At 38.9% G+C, this 23,429-nt stretch overlaps 1 protein-coding gene across 7 annotated transcripts; it reads right to left on the reverse strand.

Moving 5' to 3' along the window:
- Positions 1–455: 455 nt before the first annotated feature.
- Positions 456–23,403, reverse strand: SASS6 (SAS-6 centriolar assembly protein). Of its 7 annotated transcripts, none has more exons than XM_072998001.2 (17): positions 23,259–23,403; positions 20,759–20,819; positions 19,731–19,810; positions 17,298–17,402; positions 16,261–16,432; positions 14,601–14,678; positions 13,943–14,062; positions 13,670–13,861; positions 13,321–13,515; positions 10,961–11,050; positions 10,691–10,870; positions 9,519–9,600; positions 5,779–5,900; positions 5,316–5,441; positions 4,366–4,460; positions 2,535–2,626; positions 456–2,443 (listed from the first exon to the last, which is right to left on the reverse strand). In XM_072998001.2, exons 1-17 carry the CDS (start codon positions 23,324–23,326, stop codon positions 2,352–2,354), a joined length of 1,950 nt encoding a protein of 649 aa, XP_072854102.2. In that variant the 5' UTR covers positions 23,327–23,403; the 3' UTR covers positions 456–2,351. The 7 variants fall into 7 exon arrangements, with proteins under 7 accessions (XP_072854102.2, XP_078247910.1, XP_020644305.2 ...); XM_078391784.1 differs by having other exon boundaries at positions 456–2,440; positions 2,535–2,629; XM_020788646.3 differs by having other exon boundaries at positions 2,535–2,629.
- Positions 23,404–23,429: the final 26 nt, after the last annotated feature.

Consider the following 23,429-nt stretch of genomic DNA (forward strand, 5'->3'; position numbering starts at 1 on the left):
GTAAGCACTAAAGCTGCCTTGTCCCCTCCTAAGCAGGTAGGTATTCAGTCCTCTGCTTCACAGTTCAGTGAAGAAAGTACTGATAGCAGCATGTTAAGAGTATCAATTCATGCTGCTGCTAGCCTAAATTAGCAGTAGCAAAGCAGATTAATGCATGTAATATGATAAATTGCTTAGCACATAATGTATTAATTTGCATATTTTATGAAAGGATGCTTGTGCTACCAGAACACTTTTGTGAGCAAACAAGATTAATGTAATTGTCATATCAATATTTTCTGTATTTCCATCTCATTTTCCTGTCTACCATCAGTACCAACTATGTGCACTCTATACCATATACTGGGAATAACAAGTAGTATTGTTGAGTTCTACCAAAGCACATGGCTATAAATTTGTTCTAATCCATCTGTGCTAATCCATCAGATATTTCAAACATCTCAATCTACATACTATTGGTGAGAATTAGACTTCCTTTTATTTGAAGATTTCTGAAAAGAGGATATAAACAAACACTGCATTCTGATTATTGACAAATATACAAATTTTACACTGCAAAAATTGGTTCAACTGTACACATTCAAATTATTTCAGCTCTATTTACACACTTGTAGTATTATACAGCATAACTTGTCACCTGTGTGCCACTAAAACAATTACTCAAAATGAGTATACAGCACAACTATTAGAATTGCCTGTTATCTGTGTATAAAATACTTTGATTTGAACTCAAAAAGCTAATTCATTTCAGTTTTTAAACCCCATAGTAGCATTTATAATAGATGAAAGGCACAGTAGTTCTGTTTGGGAAAGTATCTGAAGAAGAAAGTAAAAGTGAAATCAGATCCAATTATGCAAGTTAAAACTTCCATGACAATAGCACTGGGCATTTTCCAGTTACCATCAGGGGCTTTGAAGCCCCTTTGATTTCATGCAGAATTAAAATGTGCTGAATTTCATAGCTTTCAATGGAGATTCAAAGTACTTTAAATTCACTGGAACATATCCCACATTCTTGCTGATTTTCCTTTAGGTTTCAATAGTTGCATTCAGACTCTACATAAATGACAGAGCTCCTTGTGTTAACAATAGGAAACACAATCCAAGCAGAGATTTCCTGAAGTGGGGGCAGGATCATAATTTTTCTCACCCCTTTCAGCCTCCAGCACACCTGCTGGACTATTCCCAAGAGTCACTCAGTGATCAGGAGCAGAAACGAAAGAAAATAGCTTCCTCAAGAAGGATCAAAACTGCAGCATATAAAGGAGCCAAAACACTACAGACTTTTTTCTGCATTACACAACAGTTTTACATAACGTATTGTTGTGAGTTCTGAACACTACAAATTTTAAGATGTTCTACAGTTAAAACAAGACATATGTTCAATACTGGACTCTAGTCTAGCATCTTATACTACAGATGACTTCTGGGGAAAGAATCAAGATTTGATTTGCCATATACATTTTTTAAAAATAAGTGCTAAAACATCTTTGTGCTATGAACGTAAATATATTCAGCCAAGGAATTGGTCCAAAAAGATTAAGAAAACAGCAAGTAAAGCAAGCCTGGGAGGATTTGCAGCCCACTAAATACTGTTGGGAGTGCTGATGGAAACCTCCACTCATCTCTCAAACATTAGCAATGCTGGCTGGAAGTTATAGTAACTACATATCCACAACATCTGGAGGGTTACACATTCCTGTAAGGGGTTCAGTTTTGGCACTGTAAAAAAGCCTCCTTAAGCTACTCTTGCAAATTCATTTGAAGTATACATACTCATTAAAATGAAAAATCACACTTTTTTGTTAATGATTCTTTAAATGCTGTAGCCATGTAGACAAACCACAGGCTTCCAATGTTCAAATCTCCAATGAAGTCATGCAATTGTGCCATTATACAACCTCTAAAACTACAGTCAAGAACAGCCTTCAAAAACTGTTACTCATGCTTGATATACTTGTAATTAATGGTAATATTCAAAGAGCTGATAACTCAGTTTGTGACTGATGTTTTTAAGACTTAAATGCAGTGGGACTTCAAAAGGTTTAGAAGAAAAAAGCTTCCCAAGATGCTTTCCTTCAGCTCTAAGGTCCATAACCCAGAGGGAGGTTTTGGGGCACAGATAAATTATTATTATTCAATTACCCAATTTTGGTCTAAAGTCAGTGTTAGGAAATATACATGTATAAAAATCTGACTGTTTAAAACAGACCAGACAATTGCAACCTTTCCATTTTTGATTGTCCACAATTCTTACAAGTATTTTATTGGTTTACCAAAAAATTGAATGTTGACACTTATTAGTCAATGCAGTTAAATGATAACAATGTACCTAACAAATATGTTATCTGCTATCCAGGAAAGTAAGCAGAAGTTCTGGAAGGTGCTACAGGCTTAGATGGTATTTGTGATTTTTTCAGCGTAGTTGACTTTACATGCCCTGCTAACAATAGGAAAGAGAAGTTCTTAATTAACATCTTCAGAGATTTTTAAACATTAACATTATCATAGTTCTCTTAAATATGCATGTTTACCTGTGTTATGAGATGTGTTCTGGCTGAGTCCTCGTAAAGGAATGCTGTCTTCCCTTTTCTTCAGATACTTTGCTTCCAATCCCAAGTTTTCACTACTGATCAAGAGAAGAAGTTGCACTAAGAAGCAATTATTAACAATCTGCCCACCTCAATCTGGTCTATTTTCAAGACCCATAGTGCAAGCTTCAGACCACAACTTATTCATTCCTCATCTTCTAAAATTCTGTCTTTCTACAATAAGCTGTGTGTGAGGGGCATTCTCTTACTCCTCAGGCCCCATCCCATTTATTCTATAACCAGATAAATAATGTAAAGAACCAAAGGATTCTAGTAATTAATTCCACAGTCCCAAACATTCAACATATTTTGAGGGTAAAAGCACACTGCACCATAAGATAAGCCAATTCTGAATGGGAAGAATTTGTCAAAAACATTTTAGGGTATCCAAGGTGGGTCATCCTGTTTAGCTTAAAATCCCACTTGTCACGTCTGTACACACACCTGCAATTTATCTACTGAAATTGCCAGCATGTTCATATATCTATATTTAGAGCTTCATTGGGTTCTCATTTCTTTCTGACACACAACGCAAAGTGTGTAAATGATCTGAGAACTGGCCATGTGGAAGCTGCTACTGTATGAGTATGCCTGGTAGACTAATACCATCAGCACAAGACTTCTCCAGATGTTCTCCTTCAGACACCAATCAGAAACTGATGCTTTTTCATGGAACACACAAAGATTGATCTTCCCAGTGTCTTTTAGCTGGCAGGCAAGTCTACCCTGTTCACTAGAACTTTTAATGCCTCTAATAATGTTTTTTTCCAACTGCCACAATGGTGAGTAGCCCTTTATAGTTGAGTAGTTGTATACAATGATAGTTCTGAATTGAGTTTTAATGTTTGTATTTATTTTTGCGGATAAGGCAATAAATGCCATCTTTCCTATTTATGGGATAAGGACAGGACTGTGAACACATCTGGGCAACTGTGAACATATCTGGGCATCACCTGGGCAACAACTGTGTCCTGTTGGGTTGAGCCTTCCACTCTAAATGCACCATTAGTTGCTTTTAATTGATACATTTTTTTATGGTGGTGGGTTTTTTCTCTTATATCAACATACTTTGCTTGCATATTATGATTATATCTTTGAAACATTTCCATTTCTTTCCTTTTTCAAAGTTACTCTTGTTATTAACCACCTTGAGCCTCAGTCTTGGCAACAAGGCTGCATCAAGTCAGTCAACATTAAACCTTGGAGGCAAGTTTCCTTTGATGCTGCTTCTAGAGTTTATAACAATGGAGGGTAGTTTGGAATTCAAGAAATACCTTTCAAAGGGATTTGTCATACCCAGAATGGCTAGGGAAAACAGACAACATCAGGATGGATTAGTATGTGGTTTCCTGCCATACAGTTAGTTTGCCATGGGCTTGGTAGTGATGAATTGCTCCCGCACATAAAAAGGAATTGGGCACAGCCATGTGCAGGATTCCAAGAGATCAATCTTGGGTCTCTTTTGCAGAATGAAAATAAAATCTTGATAAAACCTAAAATCCTACTGGTGTTCACATAAAGGTTGCATAAACTATCCAGTTAATTGACAAGGTGCCAAGCCATGTCCTAATAACACATCTGGTCACACAGCCAACTGCAGGACAGACACGTGCCCTAGCATCCTGTCAATTAGATGCAGCGAGATATGCAAAACATAAGTGAACACCAATAGGATTCCAGCCAATGCTACTAGATCTATTTTATATTTTTATATTAATATCAAAATAAATTATTTGTTGTAACAGACATTAAAAAGTCCAACAAAAGTGCTCACTTTTCTTGATTCGTCAAATGACACATCAATGAAGGAATTGCTGGCTGTGTTTCTGCACATCTGTTAGTCTCTGGAAGCTGCATATTGAACTGAACCTGCTGAGATAGTTAAAATGTTTCATATACTTAATAATTCCATACCCAAGATGCCTTGTATCTTAAATAAGCCTAAGAAGACCCATCCTAAATATACTGCCAAATAAATATACTTTGATGATGGAAGCACCCAATTTCAGTAGTCAACACCAGAGACTTATTTAAAATCATATTTAAGTGAACTTTCCCACTTGTCTTTCCTAAACTGAGTTGTACATTAACTGGCTATCACAAAAACAATTCGATTGACAACAAAACTGAACACTGATATTCCTACAGTGGATAATCCAAAACTTTTCTCATGGAACCTGCATGGCTTTTGTAAGTCACCTTCCTGTTTAAACAAAGGAAGAGAGCATTTACAAAAATGAATGGGCTTTTCTCAGCTCCTCTCTGTATACCTTTAAGGACAACAAACAAAATTAACTTTCCCCTCTAAAGTGAAGAGAGAGGCATAGTTCACACAGGCTTCTCACTTCTATTTAAGATAGACAAAGTTATATAATAATCCCTCATTAGGAAATCGATTTCCCTGTTTGCAGGGGCTGAGTTGGGAGGAACATAAAATTATTCAAAGGATCTCGAGGATTTTGGCTTACCATGGCAACAGTGGAACTTTGTTGGGTTCTTTTGGTTTTTTAAAGCTTTGCTAATAATGCAAGCAAAGGCTACAAGTGAAAAAGTTTGACTCATTCACGTGCCAAAACACTTTTCTCCTGCTACAATTATGTTTGCTAAAGCATAACATTTGAACATGCTTTACATACTATATCTTGCATGTGCAGCAACCATAACTAACTTGAAAAGATGTAAGAGGATGTAAAAGATATTGTAAAAGATATATAAGATGCCTGCCTTTGCTCCTGAAGCCTGCTGGTGAGTGCTTTTAGCACCTGTTGCATCTGGAAGACCTTGAAAAGCTAGCAAGGGGGAGATAGGATAGTTCAATCCTGAGCTCAAAAACGGGAATCTGCTGTCAACCTGTCAAACAGAATTAAGATGTATGAAGCCAAAACAGTAGCAGCACAAACACAATTCCTAAGTAATTTTCATTTCTTTTTTAATCTTTAAAACAGGCACACCCCAAATTCAGCAAATATACTATTATCCATTTACATGGGACTTGAAATCATATACTCCCCCACCCCGATACTTAGAAAATCAGATCAGTGTATGGCAAGGGAGTGAGAAAGGAGCCAGAATAAAGCATGTGAGCACAAATGCTGTTCCTGAACTCATGGAATTAGTATCATGTACCGATCAGAACAAGTTAGTATCACAGACACACAAATATTCATAACAACTGTAGTACTATTACCATACTGTGAGGTGAACTGCCAGTTCTTGAAATGACATTGCTAGGAGAAGTAGACATTCCTAATGCTTCCTGCTTCTTTGTCATCTGAATTTCATTCAGTTGCTTGTTCAGCCAAGTGATGACTACAGAACAAAAACCAAAACAAGCATTTAAGTTCCTTTAATTGCTTTTCAGTTCCTTTAATTACTATTTTTAATCTGCCACTGTTAATACACAAACACTATTACAGTGGTGCCTTGCTTAACGAGCACTCCATTTAGCGACAAAATCGCTTAGCAACGACTTTTTTGGAGCGTTTTTGCGCTTCGTTTAGCAATGGTCCCTATGGGCAATTTTTGCTTAGCGATGGTTGGGACCATGCTTCGCATAGCGATTAAATTTTGGGTCCCCTGTTTCACTTAACGATGGTTTAAACAGCCTCATGTTTGCTGGTCCCATGATCACTGCAGATGGAGACAGCAGCCCTGAAATTAAAAGGCGCCTTCTTCTTGGGAGGAAAGCGATGACAAATCTGGACAGCATCTTGAAAAGCAGAGACATCACCTTGCCAACAAAAGTCCGAATAGTCAAAGCTATGGTTTTTCCTGTCGTGATGTATGGAAGTGAGAGCTGGACCATAAAGAAAGCAGACCGCCGAAGAATTGATGCCTTTGAATTGTGGTGCTGGAGGAGGCTCTTGAGAATCCCCTGGACTGCAAGGAGAACAAACCTATCAGTTCTAAAGGAAATCAACCCTGAGTGCTCACTGGAAGGACAGATCCTGAAGCTGAGGCTCCAGTACTTTGGCCATCTAATGAGAAGAAAAGACTCCCTGGAAAAGACCCTGATGTTGGGAAAGTGTGACGGCAAGAGGAGAAGGGGACGACCGAGGATGAGATGGCTGGACAGTGTCTGCGAAGCAACCAACATGAACCTGACACAACTCCGGGAGGCAGTAGAAGACAGGAGGGCCTGGCGTGCTCTGGTCCATGGGGTCACGAAGAGTCGGACACGACTAAACGACTAAACACATGATGCAGCTATTGTTGCCCATTCTGTCAAAGAGCTCCAACAACTTATGAATGGTTTTAGTAAGGCCTGCCAAGATTTTGGATTAACAATCAACCTGAAGAAAACAAAAGTCATGGGCCAGGGCGTGGACTCACCTCCCTCTATTATCATATCCACACAAGAATTGGAGGTTGTTCATGACTTTGTGTACCTTGGCTCAACAATCTCTGACACTCTCTCCCTATATGTCGATCTGGATAAACACATTGGCAAAGCAGATACCATGTTCTCTAGACTAAGAGAGTATGGCTTAACAAGAAGCTGACAGCATATACCAAGATCCAGGTCTATAGGGCTTGTGTCCTGAGTACACTCCTGTACTGCAGTGAGTCCTGGACCCTTTGTGCACGGCAGGAGAGGAAGCTGAATGTGTTCCATATGCGTTGTCTCCAACACATTTTTGGTATCACCTGGCAGGACAAAGTTCCAAATATAGTCCTGGAATGAGCTAGAATTTTTAGCATGTATACGTTACTGAAACAGTGACATCTACAATGGCTTAGGCACGTTGTGAGAATAGCTGAAGGTTGGATTCCAAAAGATCTCCTGTATGGAGAATCAGTGCAGGGAAAGCAGCCCAGAGGGAGACCACAGCTGCGATACAAGGATATCTGCAAGCCAGATCTGAAGGCCTTAGGAACGGACCTCAACAGATGGGAAACCTTGACATCTCGGCATTCAGCCTGGAGGCAGGCGGTGCATCACGGCCTCTCCCAATTTGACGAGACACTTGTTTAGCAAGCTGAGGCAAAGAGGCAGTCCCGAAACCAGCAAAACCAGGGAGCTGGACAGGGGACAGATTGTATTTGTCTTCAGTGTGGAAGGGATTGTCACTCTCCAATTGGCCTTCTCAGTCACACTAGATGCTTTTTCAAGACCTCTATTCAGAATACATTACCATAGTCTCCCAAGACTGAAGAATGTCTACTGTTTGATGTCTGGTGTCCAGTCAACAAATTATTAATAATTATGCACTAGGTATGGGACATTTTTTGGGGGAAAAGAACTCCCAGTCCCATAATTGGGTGGGAACCCCCAGAACAAATTATGGAACTGGGAGCCATCACACCAACAAGTGGTACCATGGTCCTCCTACATCCACGCCTTTTCCATGCCGTTTCTCTGAGTCATCTGAAAAGTGCTCCACTGAACTGTGGGAATCATGAGGATCCCCTGCAACGCACAAAGGTGCACATCCATGTCCATGAACCTTTGTAAGTTGCAGGGAAACCTGAGGACTGCTCTATCTCCTACTAGTTTTACGCCTCCCAGTTCCATAATTCAGTCGGGGAGGTTCCTGCCAAATTCATTTTTTCCAAAAGTCCCAGCCCTTCTAGACACATTTCAGTTCAAAACACCAGAATGGCACCTAGCTGCCTATTCATGCTTTACTAGTAATCTTAGATATGAAGGAGAAGTAGAAAAACCATACTTCAGCAATCCTTCAGCTATTGGTCAGAAGAAGCCTATTATATTTTTATGCTAGCAACACTCCATCTGAGTAAGTCTCAGCAACAAATAGATGCAAGTTAAGAAATTAGCATAGGCATTTGCTGTTGTGGGCCAAACAGTGAATGCCTACACTGCTTAACTCATGGCAACTTGTTACTGAGATTTATGCCAATTTCATAACACCGACAGACATACCTAACAGGATTTTGGACCACTGTTTATTGCAAACAGAGAACAATTAGGTGGTATATGACAGAGAAGAAACCAAGAGCATTCTAGTGCTACCTCCTTAGCATGGGGGTACAGAAGAATAAGTGGCAGCCACAGGGATCCCTGAGGATCAGCATATCCTTGAAACCATTTATGTAACCAAACAGAATTAGTAGTTAGAGATAGGCACAAACCCCAGTTTGGAGGTTTGTGCCTGTTTGTAATCTCAAAGCAGGGACTGGCTGAACAGCCAAAGAGAAGGAGAGTAGGGTGCTCCAGCTGGTGAGAGGGGAATTGGTCAGGGGAAGGGACAAACGATAGCTGTAGTGCCAAACTTACAAACTGGCACAAACCTCCGAATCAAGGTTCGTGCCCATCTCTGTTTGTTCACAGGGATCTGGTTATATTGCAGGTTGAGCCACAGAGTAAAATTGCTTCCTGTGAATGAGGAGGATAGGGGAAGGAAAGGTTCATTGTTAGAGATGGGCATGAACCTTGTTCCCTTCCCCCGCCTTCCTGACTAATGCTCTACTCACCAGTCAGTGCGTGCTCCTCTCCTCCTACTCTTCGGCTGTTCAGGGGTTGCCTATCCCACCTCCTTGTCTCAGTGAGCAATCAGCCAAGGAGGTGAGGCAGGGAAGCCCAGGGACTGGCTGAATAGCTAAGGGAGCAGGAGGAGAGAAGCACGCTCTGGTTGGTGAATGGAAGAATTCAGCTGAGGAAGTGAGAGAAGGGAACACACAGCACCTGTGACGCCAGGCTTACAAACTGGCACAAACCTCTGAATCAAGGTTCATGCCCATCTCTATTAGTAGCCTTTGCACAGAATATAGGATCCATTAATAATCTACCAGTTACTAAATATATAAAGTGGAGAGGAAGGTAGAGAAGAAGAGAGACCAAGGAAGACAGACTTTACAACCAAACAGAAGTTATGTCTCTCATATCAACTTTATTTGTTCAGTTCTGAAACTTTAACAAGATCAGTTATTAGGGAAATGGAAAGCTAACAGAAAAAAGTCACTTACCATTTTCATTTGTTTTGAGAAGATGCTTGCTTTCTTCTAGTTTTTGAACTGTAGTTTCTAATTGTTCCTGCAATTTGGACACCTGAAATATTAGCACATTAACATTTGTTCATATTAATTTAGTAAATTTGTCAAGTCTTCACATTGATTTAAAACCACAGATACTGTATAAGTAATTTTCTACTCAGTTTAACAAAAATATGGTTCAAGCTATTAAACTCTATTAAAGTAAAAATCATCTGTTCTAAATAAAAAATCAACATCATAATATATATAAAATATAGCATTTTAAATTCTGTGTAGATAGCATTTGTAAAAATGTTTTAAGATATGTATCTAGCATTAGTGAAAGAGTTCATCACTTCTGGATAAACAAACCTGCATTGCACAAATTGCAGTATACTGTATTTTCAGAACTAAATAGGATTTCCAATGTACTGCAGAATATTACAATCCCTCATGTCCAGAGGAGTGCTTATGTGTGTAGAGCGAAATGCATTCCACCCAAACACCCCTGGTTGGAAAATACAAGCTGTAATAAAATCAAAAATTACCTAAGGATAATGAAAGTGTACCTCTCTCTGTACGTTGTATCAGCCATGACAAAATCTGCACAATGGCAAAAAAGCCAACTAATCTGTCAGATTTTTTTAAATGGACTAAAGCTTGCTTGCCTGCTTGACTATTTAAGTCATTATTATTTTTTTGCGTACTAGAATTCTCAAAGCTATTTACAACAGGTTCAGCTTCCTCTTAAAATAATTATTTTTGAAGATAAAGACTGCTAAACATTCTGTAAAAGCAGATCCAACCCAACCTCTCTAAAGTTAGTTGTAAAAAAAACCTCTGAAAAACAAAGGCCCTTGAAACAATGTACTTTTGGCTGTCTTTCACAAAGCTCAACAGACAGGGAATGAACCTTTTCTCCTTGTGAAAAAAAGTTCCACTCTTGGAGTGCTGCTACAGAAAACCCCGTCTTATCTACCCACAACTCTTGCTTTTGGGGCTATATTGAGGATCTCATACACCTAGCAAATGATGATTTTGTACTATAGCCTACACCTATGTCTGCAAAAATTCTATAAAACAGAAGTGCATCTGGAGGCTAAAATGCTTTACTAGAGTGCATGGAGGCTAAGTAACTACTAAAAAAATTCAGACTCTTAAGTTACCTCCTGTTCTTTTTCTCGAAGAGAGTTTTCAGCCATATGTAATTCCTTTTGCTCTTTCTGTAGCTTTTCTTCCTTTTCAGCCAGGAGCTTTTCTTGCTGAATTGTTACTGTATTTTTCAGTTTCAACTTACTCATTAAGGTTTTTACATCTCCTTGCAATTTCTTTATTATTTCATTGGCCTAAATAAAGAGTTTCATAGAATTCTAAATTAAGACACTGTAAAATGACGTTGTGATCCTCATAAAAGGCAACTTTATGGTTGAACAAACCTTAAGGAGTTCAGCTGATAGTGACTTCAGTGTTGCTTCCAGTTTTCCTATCTGATTTTGTTTCTGGTCCACATTTTCTTCCAGGTTTGCCTTTCAAAATATTATAAACTAACATCAAGGACATTTTATATTCCTAAGGTGGATCATTTCAAATTTTATTGAGAATCCTACTTTTGAATGCCTTAGTCTAACCCAGTGGTTCTTAACCTTTGTTACTCAGATGCTTTTGAACTGCAGCTCCCAGAAGCCCCAGTCAGCACAGCAGGTGGTGAAGGCTTCTGGGAGTTGCAGTCCAAAACTCCTGAGTAACCCAAGGTTAAGAACCAGTGGTCTAACCTAAAACATGACATATGAAAAGTTCATACAGCTGAAAAACCTATCAGTGTAATACAATCTATAACCACTCAACTATTTTCAACATACTTCTAGTTTCTAAAACTTGCCATAGTGAAGAACATCACATAATTAAGTTACTGTAATGAGTTGCCAGGAATCACCAACCATCAGTAGAGTGAGGAGATGTAGGTAGGAGCTTCTATAGAGCCATAGTGGATGGCAACACCTCCTAAACAATGAAACAGAATCCTGCCCACCTGCTACCCACCACCCATGAGCCCCAGGCTATGAACAGAAACAGGTGAGAGCAAGTGGAACTGAAGAGAAAATGAGCTGGAGAATGGAGGAGTAAGGCACTGAAAATGAACAGCTGGAAAAAGGCAAGGAAATGACACAGCTGTCAGGAAGACCTCCAGTTAATCTGATTCTCTCCCCTTTTTCTTTTGTGATTTATTTTTCATTTTCTCTCCATCTTGAAGAATTGGTTATTTAGTGTAATAATTCTTTTTTTATATATTTATTGTTGTATTATGTGTTTTAAGCCGCCTAGAGTGGTCGCAATGACCAGATAGGCGGGATATAAATATAATACATAAATAAATAGACCTGGCAAGCTCAACTTTGTTCAGAGTTGCTTTACTCTACTTCCAGAAGCTAACTGAGACAATCTATTCATTGGGCCACCCAGCAATAATATTCCTGCTAAACCAGGCTGTTACAGTGGTGCCTTGACTTACGAACATAGTCTATTCTGGAATGGTGTTTGTAAGTCAAAACATTCGTAAGTGAAATCAGTATTTCCTATAGGAATGCAATGAAACCTGATTAATTTGTTCCAGCTGTTTTTTGTTCTTATGTCAAGGCACGGTTTGTAAGTCAAAGCGTTAGTTCCCATAGGAACTAATACAAAACCGGTTAATCCATCCTCTACCACTAGGGGGAGGAATTTTTTGTAAACCTAAGATGACTTAGGTTTAAAAAAGGGCAAGAAAGGAGGGAGACAGAGAGAGAGAATACAATTGGGGGGGGGGGGGGAGAGAGAGAGAGTTTGGAGTCGAAAACACATTTTAAACCCAAGCCGGCACAGACCCTTGCAAAAACTTTTCTGATTTGCAAGGGAAGCATGTAGGAACCATTGCAAAAGCACAGAAAACAAACAGAGCAGATCAGAAATGCAAAGAGAACGAAGCAAGAAAGCAAGAGAAGCATGCAAGACACATTGAAAATGGGGGGGAACCCAAAAAAAGTAATCAACGCCCCAAAGACCCATCAGAAATGGGGGAAAACACTCCAAAAAGCAACCAACCTCCCATTGGAAATGGGGGGAGAACCAAAAAAACAAACAACCCCCTCAGCCAAAAACCACACTGTACTGCAAAAAATACCCAGAACAGTTTTTTTAAAAGTATAAAGCAGCACCTTACCTTAGTAGGCAGCATCCTAGGATCGCACACTCTCTAACTGCCAGGGCGAAAGAGCTACAAAGAAGAAGCCTTGTCGCCGCATACAGTTAGTGATTTGAATTTCCCACCCTTTTGTGTTTGTAAATCAAAGCTCCCTTCGTGTCAAAGCAAAATTATGTGAACGCAGCTGTTCGTAACTCAAAATGTTCGTAGGTCAAGGCGTTCGTAAGTCAAGGCACCACTGTATTTTGTTTATCCTAAGCATTACTTCTCAGGCAAAGCTAACAGAGCAGGGCTAGATGAAGGCAAGCAGTTTTATTTCTGTTCTTGAAGATGTAACACCAATAAACATTCCTGGAATCAACAAACTCTGTGGAGCTCTTACGTGACTATTTTGAGGTGTTACCTCCCCACAAATTAAACCCCCTGCCAGCTTATATGCTCAGTGGGGTTTTAAACGTTTATTTCTCAAACAGTAATGTCTTATATCATAAAATAAACTACCTCTGAAAAACCTAAGAGGAATTTCACACACATAGCTAATTACATTCCTATAGCAATTCTGTGTGTTCTTAAATTCTCTAAGTGAAAATTCAGCTGTGATAAAAAAAAGTTAAAAACCTTTTGTTCCTGTGTCCTATCCAATACTTCTTTTGTTGTATTAATTAGCTGGTCCTTGTCCTTGATCTCCTGTTCTAAAACAGCAACTCGCATTTGCAGTTGATTAACTTCTTTATCTTTTTCATGACATTCAGCATCTAGGGTAGAATTCTCTCGACGTAGTGACTGAACTTCTTGCTTTGCTCTTTGGCACTCCTATTTGATTGAAAAAGTATTTTTAAAAAGCAATTACTAGAAACAAAAACTGTTCAGAATGTAAATTAGAAACACTAGGAATATAGTGAGCAAACACAAATTGTAATACTGTATTGTTTTCTGATTTAGGTCTTAATAATTCAGTATTTCTTACATCTTCTATGCCAGACAATTTCGATTTAAGCTCTCTGACTGTAGAATCGCCCTTGTATCTCCTTTCCAGTAGGTCTTTATTGGCTATTTCCAGGTCCTTCAACCTGTTCTGCAGCTGTTGGACAGTCTTCTGGTGTAAGCTTTCCAGATCCTTTTTCTGTTGCTCATACTGCTGTTGATATTGTGCTTGTGTCTGCAAAGAAAAGCAAGCATTTTAACAAGTGCTAAATATGAGGATTCTATTCTTTCACATAGCTTTCTCTCTGTTACAAACCTGCAGGGCTTTTTCTTTCTCATTCGTCAGTTCCTGATTATGCTTATTGGTTAATGATGCTGTTTTAGATGTCCACTCACTTCTTAACCGGTCCAATTCCTTGCTCTTTTCTGACAAGCTCTAAGAAAATAAAAATTTAACAATACATCTGCATGTAATCAAAGAGTTTTTATTAATATTATGTCAAAGCTTTATTAAAAGAACACAAACATTTTTAGTTTTTTTAGATACATCCCAATAAAAAAATATTTTCATTTTATTTGTTTGTTATATTTTGTAGATCAACTCCTAACAGAGTTCTTGCCTCCTAGAAAAATAATTGCTTTTCCCTTTCCTTATCCCTGTTTAAACACATGTAATTATTTTCAAAACCAATCCTGAACCACCTGAATACATTAAAATTGCATCTGATTAAGTTCAGCTTCAACTTCCTTTCTTCATGTTGCAACTAATGTGTTACTCTTCAAGGTGCCATCAAACTATTAATTTTGCTAAAACTATCTATTGCTATTTGCAAATAATTTTTCAATTATCTCCAGAGTCAGTGGCATATATTCTATATAACCTATTATTTAGATTCAAAGGCACACAATTAAATATAATAAATACAGATATCTTAAGTTTGTTTTCTACAAATCAATTTATATTGTACTATTACCTGCTGGGTATAGCTCAGCTGTCTTGTAAGATTTTCTTCTGTTTTGCTAAGTTTTTCTTCCAGTAGCAACTTTTCTTCCTATGAGCAGTTGATAGTTTGTCAGTCAATACAACCTTTCTCACTTTTTAAAAGCAATTAAGGCTGTAAGTTTAAGCACACTTACTAAAAAGTATATTCTACCATGCTAAGGGCTCGGCTATACATCATAATACTCCTGTTTTGGTACTGAGTATAGCACACTCAAAATCAATTTTAAAATATCAGCTGACAGGATATACAGCTAAGGACACATTTTTGGTCTGAAAGCAAGCTTTTTCAAACACCTATAAGGGGATTGTTTCTTTTGAATTGATCCCGATCCCGATTTTTAAAAAACTGTTTTGGCATGCATCAATGCCTGTGTTGGGAGTAAATTGTGTCTGTGGGGTTTGTTAAGTTTTGGATGCCAAGATCATAATGGTGTGTGGCCCCCCCCATAGCTGTAACAGTGATCTAGCACTATGCCATTTTGGGGAGAAATAAAACAAATATTAAAAATAAGTAAAATTAACAAAAAGATTATTTATGGCAGCTGTAAACAATTCTCTGCAAAAGGAAAAAAAACACCACAGAAGAAAATGGCTTTTGTTGGCATGATGAAGGACCCAGAAAATTCAGAAGCTACAGAACCAATTCAATTAAAAATGCAATGATTTTAAAATGTAGCTTCCTTGCCCAATATACAACAGAGCTTACAACCCGATTAAACATTGTCCCAAGAGGACGCACATACTGATACAAAAAACATGTGATTTTAAACTGACTTCAAAAGGCCCTATCTAACTCCTGATTCCTCTTAACAGTGTAGCTACACCCTGCAAGAGACTACCTATATCTAACTAAATACATATTGGGTTGAACTGTATGAGTTTAGCACATCAGTTAGAAATGCATCTCCACAACATGAATCACAACAGGTTAGTTAACTATTTATTTTATTTTTATACCGCCCATCTGGAGGAATCCACTCTGGGCGGTTTACAATAAAACACAGATAGGATTAAAATAAATAATAAAAATAAAATAAGAAACGTTAACATATGAAAATCCAAGATGGGAAAGACAAGGGAAGGAGCTAAGGACTAGCTGGTGGGAAGGCCTGACAAAAGGCACAGGTCTTCAATTGACTCTTGAAAACTCCCAGCAAGGGGGCCAGGTGAATCTCTGTGGGCAGTGTGTTCCAAAAGTCAAGGGCTCTACTGTATTAGGTTCCTTCCCATTAGAAACTACTAGGTTCCTTCACATTTCATTATTCTGGCATTATAAAAGAATTTAGCTAGAGTTTATTTTCTCTTTCTATTACCATGAAACATTAAATACGATCCAGTAGGTTAATCAACTGCACACCCTGTAGCAGGATGCCCTATAACTTTATATTTTACTTCCTGCTATGCATAGATGACCAAATAAGTCATCTAGAGCAGTGGTCCTCAACCTTGGGCCTCCAGATGTTCTTGGATTTCAACTCCTAGAAATCCTGGCCAGCAGAGGTGATGGTGAAGGCTCCTGGGAGTTGTAGTCCAAGAACATCTAGAGGCCCAAGATTGGGGACCACTAATCTAGAGAATAGTAAAAGACTGGAAGTATTAACACTACAATGTAGCTGAAATCCTGGTTTTACCTTAACACATTTCAAACAGGCTCCCAAAAACTTCTTGATTTCTGCATCATTTCCTGGTAAAAATTTTAGTGACAAGTGGGTAAGGTGCTTAAATGGGTTTGTCTCAATCACATTTAAGAAAGATGGGGTGTGATCTAAATTAGATCCTGATGAAATCAGCTGTAGCAGAAACCTAAAGAGAGACAGTAAAATATTTATAACAAGACATTCTAGTTGCCTTTTGACCTGTGAAGCACACATGCAAACAGATGTACAAGCTGTTATGGAAGAGTAAAAATCCTTATTCTGTTCCCTGCCCACCAAGGTAATTGCCCATCATAAAGAGTGCCACTTGTTGGCACAGCGGATCAGCATAGGCAAAATAAAGATTTTCCAAAGAAACCTTCAAGCCTTTATTCTGAAAGCTTGTAACAAAGTACCATTTCACAGAAGCCTAGTGCTCTCACTATGCCACGGAAACAGAGAAAGAAAGGTAAAGAAACAAGAATACAGTGAGGTAAAGGCATGGGTGCCCTAAAGTAAGGTCTGTGTTGGCATGGGAAGGCTAGATGCAAAACAGAACAACTGAAGGAATAAGAAGTCTAATAAAGCTGTACTTTTCCTTGGAGGCAAGAATTGGAAATGGGAAAGATACAGATCTAATTAAGTCCTGCTCAATGGAATAAATGGGAAGAACAACTAATTTGAAGGTTTTACTCCACTGCAGGAGAGGTATTAAGGTACCAAAATAACAGATGACTACCACCCACATCATTAAAGAGTATGACTACAATTTTATTTTACCACTCTCTTTCTTACTGAATCTGCTGCTCGTAACTGAAGCAGGAGTCAGAAATGTGTAGCCTTCCAGATATTGCTAGACTACAACTCTGCCCATTCCTAACCAATGACCATACTTGGTGGGAAATGGAATGGAATACATCTGGATAGTTAGACAACCCTTATTTCTTAACTTTAAAAACTGAATAAGTAACCTGTTGTTTATGTTCGTTAACAGCTGTAAAGAAAATAGAGAATACTGCATATTTATTACTAACCTGGGGATATCTTTATTTTGTTCTTGGATACAATGTTGGAGAAGATCTATAAATCGCTGAGGAAAAGCAGCAAAATCTACTAGAAGACTCTGTTGGAGTTTTAAACTACATAAAAATGAAGAAAATCATCAATGTGCATACCCATCTTAGTTAAGATTAATAACGCTTCTAGAACAAAGATAAAAGAACTGCCCTGGTTATAGCACTTACAACTGCCAGCACAGCAGCTCCCAAGCAGCACCAAGCCTAACATAATTATTTTTAAAACTGAATACAGCGGTGCCTCGACTTATGAACTTAATTGGTTCCGGAACTCTGGCCATAACTCGAAATGGTCATAAATTGAAGCACCATTTCCCATAGGAATGCACTGAAATGCAATTAATCCGTTCCGACCAAAGAAAAAAAAATCACACACATACCAAAAAAAAAAAAAAAAAACCCACTGCAAGACCCATCGGAAATGTGATTAATCCGTTCTGGCCAAAGGAGGGGGGGGAAGCAAACAAATCGTGCAAGACCCTTCAGAAATGCAAAAAAAGCAAAACAGAAAGCAAACACACTGTGCAAGACCCATCGTAAATGCAAAAAGAAGCAAAGCAGAAAGCAAACAAACCATGCAAGACCCTTTAGAAATGCAATAAAGCAAAGCAAAAAGCAAACAAACCCAACAAGACCCACTGGAAATGGGGGAAACCCCAAAAGCAAACAAACCCCGCAAGACCCATTGGAAATGGGGAAAAAAAACAAAAAAGCAAACAAACCCCACAAGATCTATTGGAAAAGGGAAAAAAACACCAACAAGCAAACAGACCCCGCAAGACCCATCAGAAATGGGGGAAAAAAACCAAAACGCAGACAAACCCCGCAAGACCCATCACAGCATAGAAACATAATCCCACCACCCAGTCCAAAACCACACTGCAAAACCCACCCAGAACAATTTTTAAAACGTAGAAAGCATCACCTTACCTTACTAGGCAGTCCAAAGCCTCCTCTGATCGCACACTCTCTAACTGCTGGGGCAAAAGAGCTACAAAGAAGCAGTGTCTTCGCCGCCAACGGCTAGCAATTTGAATTCCCTGCCTTTTTTGATCGTAACTGGAAGCTCCGGCCGCAAGTCAAAGCAAAATTTTTGCAACTGGAGTTGATCGTAACTCGAAATGGTCATATGTTGGGACGTTTGTAAGTCGAGGCACCACTGCACACATTTTTAAATGCCCTTTGTGACCTCTAGGTGGGTAATGTTACAACTTTCAATTACAGTCTTTTTTTTATGCCCAGTACGGTTTTCTTAAAGCCGGGAATGACTTTCAAACATTCAAGGTTTTTTAAAAAGACCTCCAACAAGCCTTAAACAAATTGGGGGAGGGGGCAGATAATAGAATTGCCCCCAAAGTCCTTGCTATCAAACAGTTTTGGGCACATGTCAAGACAAGCCTCAACAGTCCACAAGGGTGGGTAACTTAAACTTTTGAAAGTCGCCTACTGCTCTACACATAATTATTCTATCATTTATATGAAAGGTGTGTAACTTCCAGTGGTCCACAGGCCATACCCACTTATCCTTAGAACTTGCAGAGCCACTGCTACTTCTGCAGCATTCTATTCCTACCCCCTTCAAATATTTTTCTTCCTTATATACACAGAAGTATCCTTATGCCTTCTAGTGGCCACAAAGAACAATGTCACCATTTTGGCTGCTCCTGAGCTGTTAAAGGACTTCCAGCCTGAAACAGAACCCAGCCAGAAGCTGTGACTACACTGATAAATAGTTCAGGATTTGCTCCACAATTAGCACAGATGAATTTGAAGTATTTTTCAGTGCAAAGGCCAACATGAATCAACCTACTGTGCATGGCAACCTCTCTCCCTAGTCACACCAAAGTATTTTTTAAATAAACTACAGACTGGTCACCTTATCACTCCATTGATACATTAGTCTAACATTTGATCACTGCGGCATAGTTTTAAAAAAAGGGATGGGGTGACCCTGGGATTACCAGGTAGACAGTATTATAGGAAAGGGTGCTGTAGCAGCATATCAAAGCACATCAGACTGAGGCCCGTGTGGACATTGGCACCAAAACAATCCGAGGTCTCTATGTGATCACCTAAAAACTGAATACTACCGCAAAAGAGACAGCAAATCAAGCCAATTCAGCTTACCAGTGCAGATGCACCCTTAGACACCTTGGGGAATATGTGATAAAACTAGCCCTCCTGGGCCCTAGGAAAGTGTGAAGAAACTTTTTAATAATTAAAAAATTGAAATGGGAGAGTGCTGAAGCAGTGATAATGGAGGTACACTTTATCTATTCCTGAATTATCTTTCTGAACTATACCAGTAGTTAATAATAATCAGATTGAAACTTTGGAAGTTTGATTTATCTAAACCATCCAAACCAATAGATTAACCTAAACATTTTTTACCTTTGAAAATCTTCCTCAGAAATAACAAGATTATATAGGAAGAAGGGATCTGCGTCCTCAGTTAGCCGAACAATTAAATCCTAAAATCAAATGTTTCAAAAAATTATGGAATTAATCAAAGCAATTAATTTCTTGAAAGTAATACATTCAGGAGTAACCTGACCAAACAGTACAAGTGCTAAAAGCTTCTACACAACATACAGTAGTGTTGAAAGGGCTGCTCATGAGGAAAGAGCTGACCAGTGGGGGAAAGGGGCATGGTTGAAGGGTTTAGCTAAAAACAAAAGAAAAATATATTTCTTTCATCACTGGCACACTACTGCATTTCCAGTGCAGTGTTCTGTATAAGAAAAATAAACAGCATCCACTGCAGTGCCATCATTCTGATCATTGTGCAAATCAAGATGGACAGGTATGAATGTGGGGGTGAGGAGTTAGACTATGGATGTGTGTGACTCAGGTGATTCTATCCATGTTTGGCTTTGCCCAGACCCACCACCACCGGCACGCGCTCCCTCCCCATCCTCACAAGGAATGTCACTCAGCTTCAAAAACATTCCCAAACCCTGCTTTAAGATGTATAGTCAGGAACCACTATTATCAATCATAATATGCATTTTCATGAAATACTAATAATCTATTTAAATGTATTTCCTTCCTAAAAGGCTATAGCTCCCAGAGGAATATATGATAGTAACTGACTGACTTCAGTAAAACTACTTGCAGAAGTAAACAATATTACGGTACATCTACTTGTCTATTCAATCAGTAGGCACTCTTCAGTCTCGAGAGACTATGCTAACGTGCTCTGTATGGAGGTCTTGGAACAGCGTCTAGTGTGGCTGAGGCGGCCAATTCGAGAGTGACAATCTCTTCCACGTTGAAGACAAATACAATCTGTCTCCTGTCCAGCTCCCTGATTTTGCTTGTTTCGGGACTGCCTCTTTGCCTCGGCCTGCTGTACAAGTGTCTCTTCAATAACTTTTCTATTAATATTAAGATAAATACATGATAAATGAGACACACACCTTTCTATGAATGGGGCTTGTTGTTGATTGAAGTTCAATATTCACACGGACATTTATCCGCCTAAAAAACAAGCATAATATAGTAACTGTACTCTTAACAAATTTCTATCAGCAGTTTATTCTTCAACTTACTGAATGAAACTTTTTGTTCAAGTTCCTTTATTTGCATCAGTTGTAGCAAAAGCTAAAACCTGCATCAAAAATTAGGAACAAATTATATCAAGACACATCAGATGCAAAACTGAACTAGGAAAAATCAAGCTACTAAAATCTGTAAAAATCAAAATTAAAGGCAGCATACTGAGTGCAGCTGTAACAAAGTTTGCAGTCTATGCTGTCAACCAAAATATTTTGTATTTTAACTGAAACCAAATTTTCCACAAAAATATAGCCTAGACGTCAAAGAAACTATCAGTGAAGAATATTTTGCAAGTCTTTGAACTGTTTACAATGTTTTTGTTGGCAGAATTTTGTTAGCATTTTGAAAGAATATCTTTCTCAAGATAGCTCTATTGTTGTCTTCTCTACATTAGGTTATTTATTTCTTCAAAGTGTTTTGAGAACAGATTTAACTTGGCTTTCTATAACTGTTACAGCAGATAACATGGAAACCTCTCATCAACCTAACAATACAGTAATGACAGCCAGCATATAACACGTTTACTCAGATGTAGGTTCAACTGATGTCCATCATATTTGCTCTCAGCTAAGCTTACATAGGAATAACTCCTACTGAATTCAGTAAAAGTTATTGTTGATAAATATATGTAAGACTGCACTGTAAAATCTGAAACAGAAATTGACTTCACATTATTAGAATGAACAAACTTTTTTTATATTAGGATTGCGAGACATAATAAGATACTGTGTCCAGCTATTTCTGTACATTAAATAATTCCCCAGAAGCATCTCCCACCATTAACTTACAAGTTTTGAAATACTGAATGTTAAAATATACATGGATGGGCATAAACATAACACAAAGATGTTAGAATATACAAATTCAACTTCTAACATTTTCATGTGTTCGTATTTCCCACACTACTGTATAAAAATATCAAAGGGGTTTTGTGGCATATGTAAGAAAAATTGTTACACCAAAGTAACCCTATATACACAAGTTCACACTCTTTTATCTTATAAAGGAAAGGTACTGCCATTGACTAGTTCATTACAACTGAGCAGACTGACCATTTAACTTACAAGAAAAGGACCCTTCACATATTATCCACACAAAGGAGGTCCATATACAAAAAGAGACATAAAGCCAAACAATCTGTCACCACACATTACATAATTCGAAGGTTTCTGGCATCTATACATTGCATGGATATCTAAAGGGGGAAACCTCTACACACAGAGATCCACACCATTTGGAACCCAACTTGATCCATGTTCCGGTGCTGAAGGAATGAGAAGAAATAACTTGCATTCTTAACTGTACAGCATAAGTGGGGACAGGGGAACATTGTTAGTAGTGCTGTATGGGTGACTAACCTGAGCACAGTTCATATGCAAACCACTACATCTCTTAATTAGGGAAATTTCTGAACTATTTGTAACAGCTGTTAGTAAAAAAAGCATTAAAATGTTAACCAAAAGGCATTAAAATGTTCAGTTGCCAGTATTTAAACACCCAGCTGAACAAAGTGACAATTAAAGTCTGGTATAGGATCCACACCCTGTAAGGTTAAAAATGATTTTTAAAGTTTGCCACATCTTTTCTGACAGTACTCTCTGGGGCTTTAGAGCTTGAAGAACTGTCAGAAATTTGGAAAACCTGATCGGCTACTGTGTTCTGAAAGTGTCAACTGAAATTTTGCCCATAGTATAACTAACTACTCAAGGCACAGGATCTCTGAGAGAAAGGTGCCATATCTAATACTGTATATGCTAAAGACTAGTAAATACATACAGCTGTTACAGGCAAGCGATAGAAAGGGATTAAAATTAGCAACCGAAACCTATCCCTCCTCACTATCAATTCAACATAGTACATCCAGGAGTTATGGAACAGAAACCCCGTTCGTCTGTTACAACAAAAGCACGTCTTACACCATTTTAAAAGCCCGGCAATTTTATTGACAAAGCCGGTGAACTGTAGCCCACGGACGTTTATGCAATAACAGGTCCGTTAAGTTTTTAAGGCACCACAAAGCTGAGGACGGGACAACGAAGGCGCACATTTGCTGTATTCCAGAACGATGCCGCTTTCTGGCCTTCCTCTCGGTTTTGTTTTAAAATTTCCTGTAGAAAAACTACAGTAAGAGGGAGGGAGACAGCCACCCTCCGCCTAAAGGCTCAGCTTTCTCTATCCCCTTGAGAAAAACAGCTAAACTGCCTGGTTCTGGCCCGACACCCTGCAACCAATGCGGCTTGCACTGGAAGTGGCGGGGCAGACCCACACACACACACCTCAAAAAAAAGCAGTGCCTGGGTTGCAAAGTATTGCCCCTAACCCTGAATGTCACCTCAAGCAAGCTGCGCCAGCCTCTCTCACCTCTCTTCGCAGCCCTGGCACTTCATCTGCACCGGCACCAACCGACTGAACAGGCACTCCGCCGCCATCTTGCGCTTTGAGTTTGGCGCCGAGCTTCCGCGGGGGGTCGAAAGGGACGGACGCGACTGGTGGGAGGGAGGAGCCCAAGCCGTGGGCGGGGAGAAGGGGGAG

Source organism: Pogona vitticeps, chromosome 4 (genome assembly GCF_051106095.1).
Source record: "Pogona vitticeps strain Pit_001003342236 chromosome 4, PviZW2.1, whole genome shotgun sequence".
Taxonomy (NCBI): domain Eukaryota; kingdom Metazoa; phylum Chordata; class Lepidosauria; order Squamata; family Agamidae; genus Pogona; species Pogona vitticeps.